This window comes from Pantherophis guttatus, chromosome 4 (genome assembly GCF_059756535.1).
Source record: "Pantherophis guttatus breed Tessera chromosome 4, ASM5975653v1, whole genome shotgun sequence".
Lineage (NCBI taxonomy): Eukaryota > Metazoa > Chordata > Lepidosauria > Squamata > Colubridae > Pantherophis > Pantherophis guttatus.
Window position 1 is genome coordinate 73,478,931 of NC_142066.1, and position 19,231 is coordinate 73,498,161.

Here is a 19,231-nt window from a genome sequence, read left to right on the forward strand (position 1 = left end):
TGTATTATTTATTCCTTGTTCTACAGACTATGGAGATAATACGGAAAATACTGTTTTACATTACATTATATCTCATAAAGCTGTACCGTGCTTTAGATTTGAAGGCAGAAAAGTATTTCAGAGCATGAAAATGTGAATGTGCAATTCTTGAATCCATACAAATATTTTCCTGGAGTTGGTTGATAACTGCAGAGGACAACCACTGTAAGCATTTCTTCCAATAAAGCTAGCAGAAATGCTTACATTGACAAAAACTATCCTCTGAACATCCAAAACGATGCCTAGCTCATTGGCATATAATATGTCCACATGTTTAGATGTTCAGTCCCATTCATCTGCAGTGGAAGGGATGAGTTATAAAGATATTTTGTAGGGACATTTATCATATTTTTGTAATTCCTAACTATGTAGATTAAAACATGCTTGATATTGGTAGAAGGTTTATCACTTAGATTTTCTGTCTTTGTTTTTTCCTTTTTTCTTTTCTTTTTTGCTTGAAGAGTTTCTTCACTTTCAAAGTATCTTGTTGGAGATTTAAAAAAAACCTGTTAGAATTGTGAATGACTGAAGCACCTATTTTAAATTTGGCCTTGGCATGAGGATCTCTATCTGCTGTTAAGTAAAGTTGCTCTGTCATTTACAAGGCAGAAAACTACAACAGGTCCTCATTTTTACATCACATCATATTCCAAAAGCTGTGTGAAAAACAATCTTGTTAATACAGGTGATGCTTTGATAGGACACAATCTGGAGTCTTAAATAAGACATTCCGAATTACACAAAGCAAACATGGAGCTTAGGTAATCTTTTAAAATGAGCTAGGGTTTTATCATGTATTTGTGGGTTAAACTGTAATTCACTTTCAGGCTGGGGTTTGAAGAAACATATTCAAAGAAAATGTCAATGAAGTGCTAAGATAACTGGGTTGTAATCCTTAAAACAGTTTTCTGAGAGTAAATGTAGTAAAATATCCCCATTTATTTTCACTTTTGGAGTACTATTGAAATTATATAATTGGCTGCATGTTTACTCAGAAGTAAGCTGCTTCATAATTAGCTAACTTTACTTTCTGAAGACTAACATTTAGATCAGTAACCCTTATTTTTTCAAAGTAATTTTTCTAGAAAAAATTCAGTTATATGTTCCCCTATCTATGTTAATTGATCAATGTATGGGTCTGGATGGGGTTTAGACTTCAACTGAACCTTAGTAAAATGAAGGGGCTGTGAGTGGGTCCTTCTATATACAGGAGTTTATTATCCTTAGTCCTGGGTGGGGTTGCACTACCCCAGACAGACTCGGTGCAAAACTTGGGAGTCCTCTTAGACTCACGGTTCCTGATGAAAGAACAGGTGGCAGCCATGGCCAGGAGTGCCTTCACATAACTTCACATTGTGTGCCAGTTATGCCTCTTTCTGGACAGGGAGGCCTCAACTTGGTTACTCATGTCCTGGTCATCTCCTGATTGGACAATTGCAATGGGGACACGGGGCTACCCTTGAAAATTATCCGGTAGCTTTAGCTGGTGCAGAATGTGTCTGTGTGTACCATATTGGGTGCCCAAAGAAGGGCACATATAATACCTTTGCTCCGCAAACTGCCTTGAGTATAAATTTGCCTCTGGGTCCAATTCAAGCTGTTGATTATTACTTATAAACGCTACCATGATATAGGGCCAAGCTACCTACAGAACTGGCTTAGCTCCATTTTTCAGCCCATCTTACTTGGTCAGGCAAGGAAGATATGCTACAAACTTTGTAAGTCAAAGAATTTCAACTGGCAGGGAAGAAGAGTAATACCTTCCCTGACACTGCCCTGTATTGTGGAACATCTTGCCCTCAGATGTGAGGAAAGCCCTCAACTTCTTGGCCTTTTGCAAAGGGGCCGAAACTTCGCTCTGTAGCCTTGTGTGGGAGACACAGAGATCCAAACAATCATGGGCTGGTTGGCCCTATGTGAACCTCCACACACATCTGTATTAACACCTGCTAATTTTCCTGTGCGCTGCTCCCACTATCCATGAATGGGTTAAATCCTTCAGCCTTTGGCAATAACTGAGTGAGAGCTAAATTTCCCTTTCCTGCTGCCAAGCCATGCCCCCAATCCCATGATCCCCAGTCTTCACTCAGTTGTTTTCAGAGCTCTATTCAGTTTCAAAAAATGTTCCCTTTCCTTGAGGGGTTCGCTAAGCTTTTAATTTATTTTTGAGTATATTTTTGGTTTTTTGTTACTGGGATTGCTGCCTTCGAAGTAAACGGCAGCTACAGAGAATAGGAGATCACTTCGTCAGCTGAACGGCAGTCTCGAAGCTCTGGTCTGCCCACGCCTCAGTGCTCAGCAGTTGCCTTTCTAACATTGCCGAGCCTGCATTTCGGGGCGAGCCCGGCTCTTTCTACAGCGCAGCAGTGGGCGGCTGGACTCTGCGCCATCCCGCCATCGCGGTTTTGTGCCCAGCCCGTCAGAAGCAGCGGAGACTCAAAGTTACAAGGGAGCGCGGCAATCAAGCAGTGGAGAGGTGGTGAGGTAATCCGACCCCCTCCCCTTACAACATGGAGCTTCTGCTTGCCAGACGGGCCGTGCGCGGCATGTGGTAGGACCTTTGGGCCGCCACTGTGAGACCGCAGCTTCCCCAGCCCTTTGGATTATCGTGCCACGTGCACCCGCTATCTTGGTGGACCCTCGGGCCGCCATTTTGGACACCTCATCATGGCTGGCTCCCTCCTAATCTACAATCAGCAGCCTGCTTGCTCCCAGTTTTTGAGGGGGAATCTCCTCAGCCACGGAGCTCTCCTTATTTAAGGCAGTTTGAGGACCTCCGGGCCTCATCTTCCTGGAAGCTCACAGGCATTTTTCTCGACCTCAGGCCCAAGACAACGGTGACCAGGGTGACCACTTACAGCTGGAACTCAGCAACCATGTCAGATTCTCCCCTTTCCTCTGACTTGGAACTGGAGACAAGCCCACCTCGCAAGAGGGCCAAATTCGAAAAAAAGCACTCTGGGAAGCAGACTGAGAGTTCCAGCCGCGAAGACCGTGCAGACAAAGCGCCTCCCATACAGAATAAAGATGCTTTAAGACACCATACGGCGCTGGAGAGACAGTGCGCCAAAGCGCAGAAGGCAGCGACTGAATCACCAGTCCTGGAGTCTGGCCCTTCAAAAGCTGCACCTTTAGCATCAAGAGAGGCAGACCCCGGAATTACAAGCCTGACTGAACTGTTTCTAACCCCAGTGACCCCTGGCCCAACCAAGTCGGGCCACTCATTACTCCGTTCCAAAGGAGTTTCCCTTTCATTGCCGGACGTCTCCGTTGCTGGTTCATCTCACTCACATCACCATGTGGCGGAGGCGACCTTTACACCAACAGTGGCAGGCCTACGAGCACCAGAGGGGCCCCTACTGGCAACTCAACTGGACTTCCAGGCTATGTTTTCATCTGCATTATCATCCCTCCTGGCTGCAGGATTGCAGCAGGCAGCACAGGTGCCCTTACAGCCGTTGGCGGCCCAGGAGACGCAACAGCAACAGCAGTTCCAACCTCAGCTGTCGCAAGTTCATGCATCTTCATCAGAAGACTCAGATCAAGCAGAGGAGGGGCCCGAGGACATCGAGTTCTCAGAGGACGAGGGTTTGATGCCCGATACTCCGTCTTTCACTGGTCTGTTCCGCCTGGGACTTATGGAGCCCCTCCTCCATAAGGCTCGTCTCACGACTAATTTGGGAGTGCCTGGGGAGGCCACAACACCCACTCAGACGACCGTGGGGCCCCACGACGCGCTCTTCAAATCTTCTAAACCGGAAAAAGACTGTATTCCCTGCCCTCAACTGTTCACAGACGTAATCCAGAATCCCTGGGGGCAGCTGGCCTCCCTAACGACTCCAAGCAGTTTGGACAAAAAGCTGTACTGCTCTGCCCCTGAACTGGAGGACTTATTGGCACTACCGTTGGTGGACCAGCTAGTAGCGACCCTGTCATCTTCCTCAATGTTTTCCACGGATGCCATGGACGGCCTCAAAGCTGAGGACAAAAGGACAGAGTGGGCCTTTCGCAAGTCACATCAGGCGGTGGCCTGGGCGATTAGATCAGCAACATCAACGTCCTTTTTCAACAGGGCGGCTCTCATTTGGCTACGGCAGCTACAGGAAAGGCTTCCTCCCGAGGACACCAGACTACATCAAGACATAAACAAGATTGTAGCTGCCACGGAATATGCCGCGGATGCGTCCCAGAATTCAGCGAAATTTGCTTCAAGGGCGCTTGCTGCAACCATCACGGCGAGAAGGCTGTTTTGGCTACGCCCCTGGAAAGCCGACCTAAGGCAAAATGGAAGTTGGCCGCAGCCCCGTATAAAGCTCCAGACCTATTTGGGGCGGCTTTAGAACCCGTCCTGATCGAAGACAAGGACAAAAGGAAGGTGCTCCCGTCGGCCTACCATCACCAGGAGCGCAGATATATACCTTATGCTCACCAACAGCCCTTTCGTCTCAACTCCGGGCCCAGGGGGCCATCATCACAGGGTTCCCAATTTCAGAGCGGTGATCAGCAGCAAGACAGACACCAGTTCCGAGACCGCAGCAGGACCCAACAGTCCAAGGGACCCTTTCATGAGGCCGGTTTCAAAACCGCCAGGAGGGGAAAGTGACGCCTGAGCCGTGGGTCCCATCGGCGGGAGATTCCACCTCTTCCACCAGCGATGGGCCTGGTTAACATTGGACTATGGGTAGAGCGCACGACCTCATCTGGTCTCTCCATTGAATTCTCCGGTCTTCCCCCCCATCGCTTTTTGTGCTGCCCGGTCCTGCACGCCAAGGAGCTCCGCCTCCTGATGTCACAAGAGATCACACACCTCCTGGAAATCAGGGCCATAGAACCGGTACCACCGAATCAACAGGGCTTCGGTTTTTACTCAATTCTCTTCCTTGTACCCAAGAATTCCTGAGGTTGGAGGAGCATATTAAACCTAAAACAGCTGAATTGGGCAGTCCAGTATTGCAGGTTCAAAATGCACTCCCTCCTGTCGATACTAGCGGGAGTGAGGCAGGGGGACCTGCTCCAGTCAGTCGACTTATGAGAAGCCTATTTGCACGTGCCCATTCACCCCAACCACCGACAGTATCTGAGGTTTGAGTATGTGGGTCAGCTCTTCCAGTACTGCGCAATGCCCTTCTGACTCTCATCAGCACCCCGCACCTTTACCAAGTTGGTAGCAATAGTGGCGGCCACACTCCGAGCAATTCTGGTGCGAGTTCTCTGTTACCTTGACGACATTTTGGTCCTGTCATTGTCACATGACCAGGCTGTCAGAGACATGGAGCTGGTCCTGAAAGCTTTCCAAGATCACGGCTTCACGATCAACTTCGAGAAAAGCCATCTGCATCCTTCCACCCTGCTTCTTCACCTGGGGGCGGTGATAGACGCGGTCAAGGGCCAGGTATTCCTATCCCCAGAGAGAGTCCAGAGCATTCGAGACCTGATCCAGCAGGTCTTGACACGGCGGAAAGTACCCTTGCTGCAACTATCATCCCTACTTGGTCTCCTGCTTCGGTATCGTACCGTGAGCACGCAGACACTCACAGCCTCTCCAATGGTTTCTACTCCCCTTCCAACGGGTGGGCAAAGCCAACTTGAAACACGAGGTGATCCTACCTTCCCAAGTCCATCTCTCCCTCAGTTGGTGGGCGTCGCCCTCACTCCTCAAGGGCTGCAAATTCCTAGACCCGGACAGACTAATTCTCACCACAGACGCAAGCCTTCAGGGGTGGGGCGCTCACCTTCGCAACCTAGTGGCGCAGGGCCAGCGGTCACGGCGTGAACGTCACAGCAGCATCAATCTCCTGGAGCTCCGGGCGATCAAACTGGCCTTACACCAATTTCAGACCGCAGTGCAAGGCCATCACGTCTTGATCCTGACGGACAACATCTTGGCCAAGGCACACGTGAACAGAGAGGGGGGCACGAGATCTCGAGCTCTGATGTTCAAGTCCGAGGCTCTGTTCGCTTGGGCGGAGAGACATCTGCTCTCGATCAGGGCAGATCATATCTCGGGATCGACCAACGTCAGGGCGGACACGCTCAGTCAGGAACTGATAGATCCAGTGGAGTGGCAACTCCATCCCCGCCTATTTCGAGAACTCTGCTCTCGGTTCGGGACTCCGGAGGTAGATTTGTTTGCAACTCCACCCAATGCCCAGTTGCCACGCTTCATATCTCGGTACCCAATGCCTCAGGCGGAGGACCACGATGCTCTGCGATGCAGATGGCCCAGCGGTCTGTTATACGCCTTCCCACCAGTTCCACTCCTACCACGCCTCATTCGGAAGTTACTGGCCGAGAAAGCCGACTTACTGCTAGTGGCTCCCAACTGGCCTCGAAGAACATGGTACGCCGACCTCGTGGCTCTATCCGTAAACCAACCGTGGCTGATTCTGCCACACCAGGTAGTGCTGACCAGGGGGCGGTCAGTCATCCAGAGCCTCAGTAGCTTCAATTGGCCGTCTGGCATTTGAGAGGTCATTCTAAAGAATGACAAGTTGTCAGATAGGGTCGTCAGCACCATCCAGGCGGCCAGACGGCCCTCTACGGCTCGCATATATGAGGCCTCATGGCAGGCATTTTGTCACTGGTGCTCCCGACATCATGTGGATCCTACAGCTGCGGCGGTCCATGACATTCTCGAATTTCTGCAGACGGGGCTGGACAACAGACTGGCCCCCGCTACTCTAAGATGTCAGACAGCGGCTTTGTCTACGGTCATCTCGTGTGCACCTTACCAGTCTCTGTCGCAGCACCCACTCATCAAGGGATTTCTGCATGGGGCGATGAACCTGCGCCCCCCCACAGTGCACCGTTATCCGTCATGGGATCTTCCGCTTGTGTTGCGGGCCTTGATGTCACCCCCATTTGAACTGTTGGAATCAGTCGCTCTAAAGTACTTATCCTTTAAGGTGACCTTCCTCCTGGCCATTACCTCAGCTAGGAGAGTCTCAGAGCTTCAGAGACACCACGGTGATCCTGCGCCTGGACCCTTCCTTCATTCCCAAGGTGAATTCCTGGTTTCACCGTGCCCAGGGGCTCATCTTGCCAGATTTCTGCCGTCCCCGCGCAACCACAGGGAGAAGCAATGGCAGACCCTTGATGTTCGTCGCGCCTTATGCCATTATATTCGTAGGACTGCAGCTTTCCACCGTACGGAAGCTCTCCTAGTATCGTTCAATCCAGCCTACATGGGCCTGAAGATCTCGGTTTCCACGGTTAGTAGGTGGATTAAGGCCTGTATTGCCTTGGTGTATGACTTGAACTCCAGACCACTGCCTGGCCGGATTCTACCACATTCCACCCGTAGTGCGGCCCCATGGCGACCTGGGCAACACAGGCATCAATAGCAGATATTTGCAGAGCGGTGACCTGGTCATCGCTGTCACCGTTCATTCGCCACTACAAAATTGACGAAGCATCCTTTGGCCGCAGGGTACTCCAAAGGGTCCTGGCAGAGGAGGACATTGGAGGCAGTCAGCTTCCCGCCCGTGGAGTTTGAGCTTGGGTGTATCCCATTCATGGATAGTGGGAGCAGCGCACAGGAAAATGGACATTGACTTACCTGAACGTCCCTTTTCTGGGCGCTGCATACACTATCCATACCCTCCTTTGTTTTGTTTTTTTTGGCGTCCTGCCTGGTTGTTGTTCATCGTTATTGATGTTGGTTCTTAATAAAGTTATAGTTATTTTACCTGGTACTTGTTGTGTACTACACCTTCGTTTCAGACGGGATCATGGGATTGGGGGCGTGGCTTGGCAGCAGGAAAGGGAAATTTAGCTCTCACTCAGTTATTGCTAAAGGCTGAAGGATTTAACCCATTCATGGATAGTGTACGCAGCGCCCAGAAAAGGGACTTTCAGGTAAGTCAACGTCCATTCCCTATCTTGGGATTCTTCACCTTTTGAAATTTCTCTTTTTATAATTTAAAAATTTTAATCCTAAATTATTCTGATTTAAATGTTTAATTTTATCGATTATATTGTATACTGCCCAGATCTCCTCTTAGAGGAAGATGTGCAACAAACAAACAAACAATTACCCTGTTTTCCCCAAAATAAGACATCCCCTGATAATAAGCCCAGTTGGGCTTTTGAGTGCATGGCAATAAGGCCAAGCACTTTATTTCATGGTTCAAAAAAATAAGATTTATTTTCAGGGAAACACGGTAAATATATTTGTTTTTATTATATGTTCATTAGAACAGAATATTATAATTTAGGGTAGTACTATGGAATTCATGTTGGTCTTTGAGCTCAGTTGTAAGCCTTGTGATGTTTCATCACCTAACTAAATAACATCCTTACTATATGTTTCCATTATGAAAGTTGAAGTCAAGGGTTACACTTTGTTGGTATAAATTTCTATAAATATTTTGTGGAAATCTCAAACACTTTAGTAATAGTGTTTTAGAAGTACTCATTTTAGGAATAGTGTTTCAAAGATGGTAGAATTTCTCATACTTTTTAAAAAATATATTTTTATTGTTTTAAGAACTTTTGAAATTGAAATTATAAAAATATGTATAGCATAAACCATGGTGATTGGCTATGTTTCTGGGCCTCAGGCATTACTGCTGATCACCAGCATCTCAGTCTAGATATGAGATCAAGAATGTGATGATGTTGTTAGATATTATTTTAGAAAGTTCAATTATGCCTTTGGGCAGGGTGGATAAAAATCAATGATTTTTTTAAAAAAAATCAAAAAAATCAGATTTTTTTGATTTAAATCGGATTTTTTTGATTTTTATTGAATTTATTTTAATAAAAAACTTTTGGGGTAAAAATCTATCGTAAGATAGTTTTCTATTTAAGATACATAAATAATTTAGTATATTCAACATGAAATGGAGGTTAGTTATGTAGCATGAGGCTGTATATTCTGCAACACTGGGACTATCAGTCAACAGTGGGTCGACTTCCGGTTTTTGCTAGCTCCGGTGAAGACGGTGCCGTTTTAAGGACCGCCAGCCCCGCCGTTTGTAGAGCCGCTTCGATCGTGAGAAGCGGCTTGAAAACTCCAGAATCTGCAGGATTTGAAGGAGAGAGCAAGCAAGGCGCAGGTTGAGCCCCTGTGAGCCCCCAGAAGTTTGCTATTGGGGGGGAAACAGGCGTGGCTCCCTTTCAACTTGCGAAGACTCCGAGCGGCGTGGGACGACTCTGCTTCGCAGAGCAAGCCGGCAGCAGCAAACACGAAAATTGAATGAAACCAATTTTACCAACTAAAAGAAAACCTGAATCCTTAAACCAAGGAACTGCAAGTATTCTTTCTCTTTGTGATTTCCCGATTTTACTAAAAATAATACGAGCGGAAGCGGCTTGAAAAGATGGCGCCGCCCCAGCGTTAACAAGTTAACAAGCTGAAAGCGAGAGTGATTTCCTAAAGCTATTCCAACAAGTTACATTGTTGCGCTGTTTGTAGCAAGTACAGGAGAAGAGGGGGAAAAAAATCCCTTTTTAAAACAAGTTGATCTTACAGTCTAATTTTATTTCTAATCTGTTTAAAAACTGGGGGATTTTTTTAGAGGACTTTGTGGTGTTGGAAAAGGAAAAAGGCTCCTTTTAGAAAATCCAACCTACGTGGCAAAATGACTTCTAAAAAACAGGAAAGCAAGGCAGCAGGGGGGGGATCCCCCACACATAAGCCTGAAGAGCAGTTTGACTTTGAAAACTTAAAAAAAAATATTACTCAGGCTTTGGATGACAATTTCCAAAAATCTCAACAGGAAATGGATGATAAATTTCAAAAATCTCAACAGAAAATTGATGATAAATTTCAAAAATCTCAACAAGAAATTAAGCAGGAAATTAGTGAAGTGAAAAACTTGGTGAAAGAGAATTATGATAAGGTGTCTGATAAATTATCAAATGTGGTTTCTGGCTTGTCAGAAATTATCATTAAAGTGGACTCTAAATTGGAAGATTTTAAATCAGAAGTTAATGTTAAAATAAAGGATACTGATTTTAAAATTGCTGATATGGATAATAAAATGCAGAGAGTTGAAGACGAGATGACCATGATGCAATTCCGATCCATGGAATTTGCTATAAGAATTAGAGGTATCAAGGAGAATGACCGGCAAGATTTGAGACAGGTTTGTGCTGATGCCTTGGCTGTGCTGTTAAAAATCAATTCTGATGAGATTTTTTACAAAATAGACAAAATTTACAGAGTGAACTTGTGGGTGGCCAGACAAAGACAATTACCAAGAGACGTGGTGATATATTTTACAGACAGAAGAATGAGAAATGATATTTTGCAAAAATCTTTTCTTTCCTCTGTGCAAGTGGAGGGAACACAAGTTGGAATTTATAAAGAATTACCCCCAAAGATGCTGAAAGATAGGAAAGACTTTGGTTTCTTAGTAAAGGAACTAAATAAATTAGAGATACCATTTCGGTGGGATGCCCCAATGGGTATAATTTTGAAGTATCATGGGGAAAGATATCGACTGAATACTGTTGAAAAGGCAGAACATTTTTACCACACTGTTCTTAAGGAGAGATCACCATCTCCACGTTCATCTACTGTATTGGAGATAAAGGAGAGCGATAAGGAGAAGCAACCCCAGCAAGAGTTGGAAGTGCAGCTCAGGCAGGCCGAATTAGATCCAATAGAAGCGCAGGGTGCTACAGGAGGTTTTCTGGAGGAGCCCCTGTTAGAATCCTCTCCAATTTTGACTACAAGAGATGTGGCTTTGGATCTGGCTTGTACGGCTGAAGCTAAAGATCAGCGAATAACCCGTGCGGTCTCAAAACAACTCAAAGAAAAACAATTGCAAGAAAGAGCTAAGGTACAACAATATAAAAAAGGAGCTAAGAGTACTACAGAACACAGTGAAGCCATGGGGAGAGCAAAGTCGGTGGCCTCGGAAGATATCCGGCAATTCTGCTCGTCGCTTCAAAAAAGTTTGCATGATGGTTAAGTTTTTGTCATGGAATGTGAATGGACTGAACTCACCACAGAAAAGGAAGAAAATATTTACATATTTGCAACAATTTAATAATGATATAATTTGCTTACAAGAAACTCATATTAGAACGCAAGATCAAAAATACTTGATAAACTCCAAATTAGGATCACACTTTATAGCTTCAAATTTGGAAAAAAAGAATGGTGTGGTTATTTATACAAACAAAAGATTATCAGCTAAAATAATAGAAGTGGATGAAGGTGGTAGGTTTGTAGCAATTGAACTGCATACTGTACATGGTCAAATTCTTGTGATTGGAATTTATGCTCCTAACCAACAACAGGATCACTTTTATAAAATTTTGCATACTAAAATATTGCAGTGGGATTATAGATCTATTTTGATCATGGGAGACTGGAATGGAATAATTGACTCTAAACTAGATAAAATAAGTTTGGCGAAGTCTAGGGTTAGACTACCACAAACTTTTTTTGACATGAAAGAAGATCTGGAATTAAAAGATGTTTGGAGACTACACAACTCAAAAAACTTGGACTATACTTTTTTTTCTGATAGACACAGATCCTTTTCAAGGATTGATTTTATTTTATTATCAAATGATTTACTTGTTAAAACAAAAAGAACTAAAATTTTTCCAAGAACTTTATCTGATCACAGCTCAGTATGGATAGAAATTGAGTTTGGGAAAATTGAGAGAAGATCATGGAGATTAAATGAAAATTTATTTAGATATGAAAAAAATATAATAGAACTTAAGAAGCAGATGAAAGAATTTTTTGAAATTAATATGAACAAGGGTACCCCTATTGAAATTGTCTGGGATGCAAGTAAAGCGTACATGAGAGGGGTACTCATTCATATGAACTCTAAACATAAACTGAACAGACAAAAGAAAAGATTAGAAATTGAAGCAGAGATAAAGAACAAAGAACAGTTACTTATTAAAAATCCAGCAGATGAAAGAATACGTGGAGCTATGAAACTTTTGAAAGATCAATTCCAAATGCTTATGGCGGATCAAGTTGCAACAAACTTACAATATGCAAAGCATAATACATTCTGTAATGCCAACAAGCCGGGCAGATGGCTGGCTTATACATTAAGGAAGAAACAGAGTATGCGGACTATCGACTGTATTGATACTGGAGGGAAAGAAATTCATCAACAAAAATTAATTAAAGAAGCATTTGTAGATTATTATATTGATGTCAGCACTCCAACTTATGCTCTCTTCCAGTGCTGTCATGAAGACCAGAAGTGCTGAATTATTGCTGAGATGAACTTTTACCTAGTTTTCGGCATGCAAGAGATAGGGTTTTCTGGGGGATGAGGGTGGGGGTCACATTCCTGTGAGAAGTACGTGCCAGGACGGAGAGATGGATTGGCTAATGGCCAATGAGAAATCGGGTTGGAGAGCGGAAGAGGAGGGGGTTGGAAGGAGGGGCCAGTTGAGCTGCAATTAGCCTCAGAAATGTCGGCTATTTCTGTTCTTAATAAAGAATGATTCATTAGAGACTGCGCTTGAAAATGAAACTTATTTTAAGACAGAACCGAAACCTGACAGACAGCTCAACTCTCCTCCAAATCCAGGCTGGCTGAGTTTAAATCATCCCGTTCCCTCCCACACAACTGGTCGGACGGACTATGGCTGAAGCCAAGCTATCGGAGGAAAGCCTGCTTCAAGAAACGGGAGGAGCAGAAGCGGTCGTGATTCCAGCCAACTTGGAAAATACAAAGGTTCAACTTTCTCCACCTTCCCCCCCCCCCCCGCAGAACTTCAAGCAAAGAAACGTGAAGCAGATAAGTACCCGGGGACTGTGCCAAAAGCCTTAAAGGCGGAATCCCCTTTTGCAAAGTTAAAAGATAAAGAAAAACCCCTAAGTGAATTGGGAAGGGCGAGCTGGGGATGGGAATGGCAGCGAAGCCCAGACAAGGCAGCACCTCCCCACCCCAGGATGAGAGACGAGGCAGAGGACTATCAACACCAGGGCTGGCCCTCCAGAGCTCAGCACAGAGAGGAGAGGGCAGAGAGGGAGGAGCCACCCCAGTTCAGAGGGAAGTTCGATGGTGACCCAGACAACCTCGCCCAATTCCTCGATTCAGCTGAGATATACATAGAGCGGTTCGGACACCTCTACCCTTTCCCCAGAGCCCTAGTGAATGCTATCAGGGAAGGGCTGGAGGGAGAAGCAAAGAGGTGGTCAGCATCACTCTACAAATACAGGGCCCCCCAGCTACAAAATGCGGATGGGTTCTTGCAACTATTGAGAGCCCGTTAGGAGGAGGAGGAGGACCCCTATGTGGAAGACGAACTCAGAAACCTAATGCAGAGGGGGAAGCCTATCAGAGAGCATATCCGTGAATTCAGGAGAGTCATTGGGACACTGCCTCCCCTACCAGAGCGATTGCTGGTGTATTTTTTTAGAACAAGCTTAGATAAAAGAATTTCCCAAGTGACTGCCTATCGTGACATCCCAAATCGACTCGCTGAATGGTTCCGGGTAGCGATAAAAGTCGACAGAGGGCTGCGGGCGACTGACACGTCAAAACCACCAGAGGGAAAGGAGAGAGGCCGACCAGACCAGGGGCCACTCAACAGACGAGAAACCCCAACATCACAGCCCTCCTACAGACCAACTGCCCCACGGAGCCCACTGAAATGCTACAGATGTGGGGGAAGCGGCCACATAGCAGCAAGATGTGGAACGCCTAGACCGGGACCAGCTCCACCGCCCAAAGCACAACCGGAACGAGGGCCCAACCGCGTCACCCACGTACCGCAGGAAACTCCCCAAATCCCTGAGTTTTTCGCTCATCTGACCGAAACCAGAGGAATCCCAGATGAGGGAGATCAGTTCCCCGAACCCTATGACACGGAAGACGAAGGCGAGGATGACCCGATGGTGAGTGGACCCGTCCATCCTTTTCTTTTCCCCATACGCCTAACAGCCCCCAAAACAGGGGCCCAAGAGACTTTCCAAGCCCTAATAGACTCGGGTAGCACACGGTGCCTAATCAACCTACCCACAGTTCTAAAATTGGGAATCCGAGCTAAACAGCTCAAACAACCAATTCGCTTCGAGCAAGTTGATGGGTCCCTAGTGGGAGGAACATATGCCACACATTTGACTGAACCCGTGAGACTAGAACTCGCAGATCACTGGGAGATGATCCGCTTCATAATAGCCCCCAAGATGACAGAACCAGTCATATTGGGACTCTCATGGCTCGACAAATGGGGCCCAATCATTTGGTGGCAAGAGGGAACCCGCAGGCTGAGAATAGCAAAGGGGCCCCAACCCCTGCCGCCCCGACCAGAAGAATTTCCTCCCACGCTGAAACCCCAAAGCAGCCCTCCACTACAGAAGAAAACACCACCAACACAAGGCTCCCTCCCAGAAGGTGCAGCAAAACAATTGGCAGCCGCACCCACCACCGCTTGTAACGCAAACCAGATCCCAAGGGAGTACCAAGACCTTGCAGGGGTATTCAGCGAGGCCGAGTGTGACATCCTGCCCCCCCACCGCGAGACCGATTGTGCCATCGAGATTATCCCAGGAGCGAAACTACCCAAACCTAAAATGTATGCTATGACGCCCCGAGAAATGCAGGAAATGCGGGACTACATAGACAAAAACTTACAAAGGGGATTTATTGAGCCAGTGAAACCAACGGTAGCGGCGCCGGTCATGTTTAAAGAGAAAAAGGACGGCTCCATGAGACTGGTGGTCGATTTTCGAAGTATCAATGCTGTTTGCGTACACAACTTGTACCCTCTCCCCCTCATGAAAGACATGTTAGCCCACCTAGCTAAAGGAAAGGTTTTCACCAAACTAGACCTTCGAGAAGCTTATTACCGAGTACGCATAAGGGCAGGAGATGAATGGAAAACAGCATTCAACTGCCCCCTGGGCAGTTTCCAGTTTAAAGTAATGCCTTTTGGATTGCAAGGAGCCCCGGCAGTGTTCATGCAGTTAATAAACGAAGTCTTACATGAACACCTTTACAAAGGGGTCCTCGTCTACCTGGACGATATTCTTATCTACATGGAGACCATAGACGAACATATACCCCTCGTCCGCCAAGTACTGGAAAAACTGCTACGGGCAAACCTATATGTCAAACTGCCAAAATGCGATTTCCACCAATCACGGCTAGACTACCTGGGCTACCGAGTATCAAATGAGGGGATAGAGATGGACCCAGCCAAGGTCCAATCAGTTCTACAATGGCAGCCCCCTCGCACCCGCAGACAATTGCAAAGTTTTCTAGGTTTTGCGAATTTCTACAGACAATTCATCCCCTCGTTTGCGAAGATTGCCAAACCTTTGACAGACCTCCTAAAGACAGGAAGCCCAGCGATGAAACCTCGCCCGGGACAACCCCTACAGTGGGACCTGACCTGCCAACAGGCATTTGAGACGCTAAAAGGACTGTTCGCGAAAGAACCTGTCTTAAAACACCCGGATCCAGAACAGCCTTTTGTCATCCAAGCAGACGCAAGTGATGTGGCAGTAGGAGCTGTGTTACTCCAAAAGAACAACCAAGGGGATCTACAACCCTGCGCCTACACCTCCCGCAAACTCACCGATACGGAAAGGCGATGGGCGGCGTGGGAGAAGGAAGCATTTGCAGTAAGGTGGGCCTTGTTGACCTGGCGGCACCTTCTAGAGGGAGGCCAGAAACCATTTGAAGTCTGGACTGATCATAAAAACCTAGAGGCCCTAAAAACCCCACGAAAACTGTCACCCAGGCAAGTACGGTGGGCACAATACTTCAATCGTTTCAATTTCGAGCTTAAGCACATCCCAGGTGGGAGAAATTTCCTGGCTGATGCCCTCTCCCGGATGCCCCAATACAACAGTGAGCGGGAGCAGGTAGTGAATGCCATCATCCCCTCCACCCAAGCTGCGGCCCAAGTGATCACTAGACGGCAACGACGTGACCAGCAAGGCCAACTTGCAAGTGACTTAACTGCAAAATTAAAAAATGAAATGCTGACAGACCCCTGGTATCGAGACAATCAACATCTCTTGACAAAAAGAGATGAACTAGCATGGAGGGGGACAAAGCTCTATGTGCCACAGAGTTTACGCATCCTGATTCTCAAGAGGAGCCACGATGTTAAACCAGCAGGACACTTCGGGTTCCTAAAGACTCTGCACCTAGTACGGAGGCAGTTCTGGTGGCCACATATGAGAAAGGACGTAGACAGTTATGTAAAAAGCTGCACCATTTGTGCCACGATGAAGACAAGGCCAGGGTGCCTGCCTGGATTGTTGCAACCAGTAGCTGAGCCAACAAGACCATGGGAGGAGATTGCAATGGACTTTATAGTAGACCTACCGAGGAGTAGTGGAAATACAGTGATCTGGACTGTAATAGACTTATTCTCCAAACAGGCACACTTCATTCCTTGTAGTGGACTGCCTTCAGCCCGTCAGTTGTCCAAACTGTTCCTGAAACACATTTACCGCCTACATGGAGTCCCCAGGAGAATCATTTCCGACAGAGGGGTCCAGTTCACAGCAAAGTTCTGGAGGGAGTTTCTACGATCCATAGGTTCATCCCAAGGGCTCAGCTCAGCATTTCACCCGAGTACCAATGGGGGGGCAGAAAGACTGAACGCTATGATAGAACAGTATTTAAGATGCTACGTCGACTACCAGCAGTCCAATTGGGCAGACCTCCTATCTTTTGCGGAGGTTGCATATAATAATGCTGTCCACAGCAGCACGGGGCTAACCCCGTTCAAAATAGTGAGTGGCATGGATTTTGTTCCCATGCCAGAATACCCGAGGGAGCCCCCTTCCTCAGTCAGTTTGACCGACTGGATGGCAATGTTGAGACAAACTTGGGAAAATGTTAAGAGGGCGCTGGCAAAGGCGGCTCAATCTTATAAGGACCAAGCAGACAAGCACCGAACTCCCCAAAGACCATTTCAGCTGGGAGAGAAAGTTTACCTCTCCACCAAGTACTTGAGACTTAGACTCCCGAGCAGGAAATTGGGCCCAAAATTTATAGGACCATTTCCTATAATAAAAATAATCAACCCCGTTACGGTGCAATTGCAGTTGCCACGGCTTTTGGGGAAAATTCACCCTGTTTTTCACAGTAGCCTTCTAAAACCTGTAGTGGGGTCTACTTTAAGGCCAACACCACGTGAACCCCCTGGGCCCCTGGTTGTTGGGGGCCAAACGCATTATGAAGTGCAGCGGATTCTCGATTCAAGATGGCACAGGGGGCGCCTTCAGTACTTAATTAAATGGAAGGGTTACCCATTGTCAGAGGCTTCCTGGGTGAAGAGCGCAAACATCCAAGCTGATCGCCTTATAGCAAAATTCCATGCAGACCACCCGGGAAAGCCGGGAGGGGGGGGTGCACAGCCAGGGAGGGGCTGATGGGACTAATCTTCTTGTGTTTTCCCTATGGGATAGGTGATGTCGCAGAAGTGAAGGGAGAGGGGCCGGATGTCAGCACTCCAACTTATGCTCTCTTCCAGTGCTGTCATGAAGACCAGAAGTGCTGAATTATTGCTGAGATGAACTTTTACCTAGTTTTCGGCATGCAAGAGATAGGGTTTTCTGGGGGATGAGGGTGGGGGTCACATTCCTGTGAGAAGTACGTGCCAGGACGGAGAGATGGATTGGCTAATGGCCAATGAGAAATCGGGTTGGAGAGCGGAAGAGGAGGGGGTTGGAAGGAGGGGCCAGTTGAGCTGCAATTAGCCTCAGAAATGTCGGCTATTTCTGTTCTTAATAAAGAATGATTCATTAGAGACTGCGCTTGAAAATGAAACTTATTTTAAGACAGAACCGAAACCTGACAATTAAACTATATGCTAAAGATGATATACAGAATGGACTTATAGATAAATATTTAGAAAACAAAAGAGTTACAAAAGTTACTAATCAACAAAAGGAAAGAATGAATCATCCTATAACAGTGGAGGAAATAATTGCAGCAATTAAACAACTGAAAACTGCCAAAGCTCCGGGAACAGATGGATTGACTGCAGTGTATTATAAAACTTTGCAAGCAGAAATGGTGGAACAACTTAGAGACCTATTTTGTAATATACAACAAGGGGGTAAAATACCCCCATCATGGAAAACAGCTTATATTTCTCTGATACCAAAAGAGCAAGCAGGTCCTAAAAAACCAGAGAATTATAGACCAATATCTCTTCTGAATAATGATTATAAAATTTATGCAAAAGTACTAGCCAGCAGGTTGATGCCAGTAATTCAAAAGGTGATTCATGATGATCAAGCGGGATTTATAGAGGGTAGATATATGAAGGACAATGTAAGGCAAGTTATAGATTTATTGGAATATCTTGAGAAGAATAAACAGATCCCTGCAGTGCTGGTTTTCTTGGATGCGGAGAAGGCCTTTGACAGAGTGGATTGGAATTTTCTATTAAAGACTTTGAAAAAGATGGATTTTGGGGATCAATTTATACAGGCGGTATCAGCAATCTACGAAGAGGAAAAGGCACAGATTATTATTAATGGAAGTTTAACAACAGATTTTAATATTGAGAAAGGAACAAGACAAGGTTGTCCGTTATCCCCTTTGTTATTTATTTTAACATTAGAAGTCTTGTTGAATACAATACGGGATTCGAACAGCTTGAAAGGTATAGTGATAAGGCAAGAGGATTACAGAATAAGGGCATTTGCAGATGACCTGGTTGTTACCCTTTCACAGCCGATGGAATCAATAATCCAGATGAAAGACATTATAAAAGATTATGGTACAGTATCAGGATTTAGACTGAACCAGAAAAAAACAAAGATGATAATTAAAAATATGACACAAGATCGAAAATATGAACTTGAAAGGATGGCAGGTTTTGAGATTGTACCAAAGGTTAAATATTTAGGAATTCAGGTGGCAGAATCAAATATGAAATTATTTCAAAACAATTATGAGGTGTTACGGCGAGATGTACGAAAAGATATGGAGACCTGGAAAAAGTTGCAGCTCTCGTTACTTGGAAGAATAGCAGCAATTAAGATGAACATTTTGCCAAGATTTCTTTTTTTGTTTCAAATGATTCCGGTGCTTAAAAGTGATAAACAACTGAAAGAATGGCAAAGTGGAGTGAATAAGTTTGTTTGGAATGAGAAAAAACCGAGAGTGAAACTAAAAATTATGCAAGATGCTCCAGAGAGGGGAGGCCTTAAACTTCCAAACCTACAGATATATTATGAAGCAGCAGCTTTGACTCAAGCAAGCGATTGGTTTGGAAGGAA

General features: G+C 45.9%; 3 protein-coding genes and 1 long non-coding RNA gene across 7 annotated transcripts in view; 3 read left to right on the top strand and 1 right to left on the bottom strand.

Annotated features, from left to right (window-relative positions):
* FIGNL1 (fidgetin like 1) overlaps positions 1–19,231 on the top strand; it is a 61,346-nt gene that overhangs the window by 3,055 nt on the left and 39,060 nt on the right. The gene's annotated exons all lie outside the window — the stretch shown is intronic.
* Positions 1–19,231, top strand: part of COA1 (cytochrome c oxidase assembly factor 1) — a 118,791-nt gene that overhangs the window by 3,010 nt on the left and 96,550 nt on the right. The gene's annotated exons all lie outside the window — the stretch shown is intronic.
* LOC148114166 (uncharacterized) overlaps positions 1–19,231 on the bottom strand; it is a 113,674-nt gene that overhangs the window by 2,534 nt on the left and 91,909 nt on the right. The window lies entirely within an intron of this gene.
* LOC148114167 (uncharacterized) lies at positions 7,317–17,748 on the top strand. Its single transcript, XM_087892400.1, has 2 exons — positions 7,317–13,873; positions 17,408–17,748. Exon 1 carries the CDS (start codon positions 9,624–9,626, stop codon positions 10,959–10,961), a length of 1,338 nt encoding a protein of 445 aa, XP_087748526.1. The 5' UTR covers positions 7,317–9,623; the 3' UTR covers positions 10,962–13,873; positions 17,408–17,748.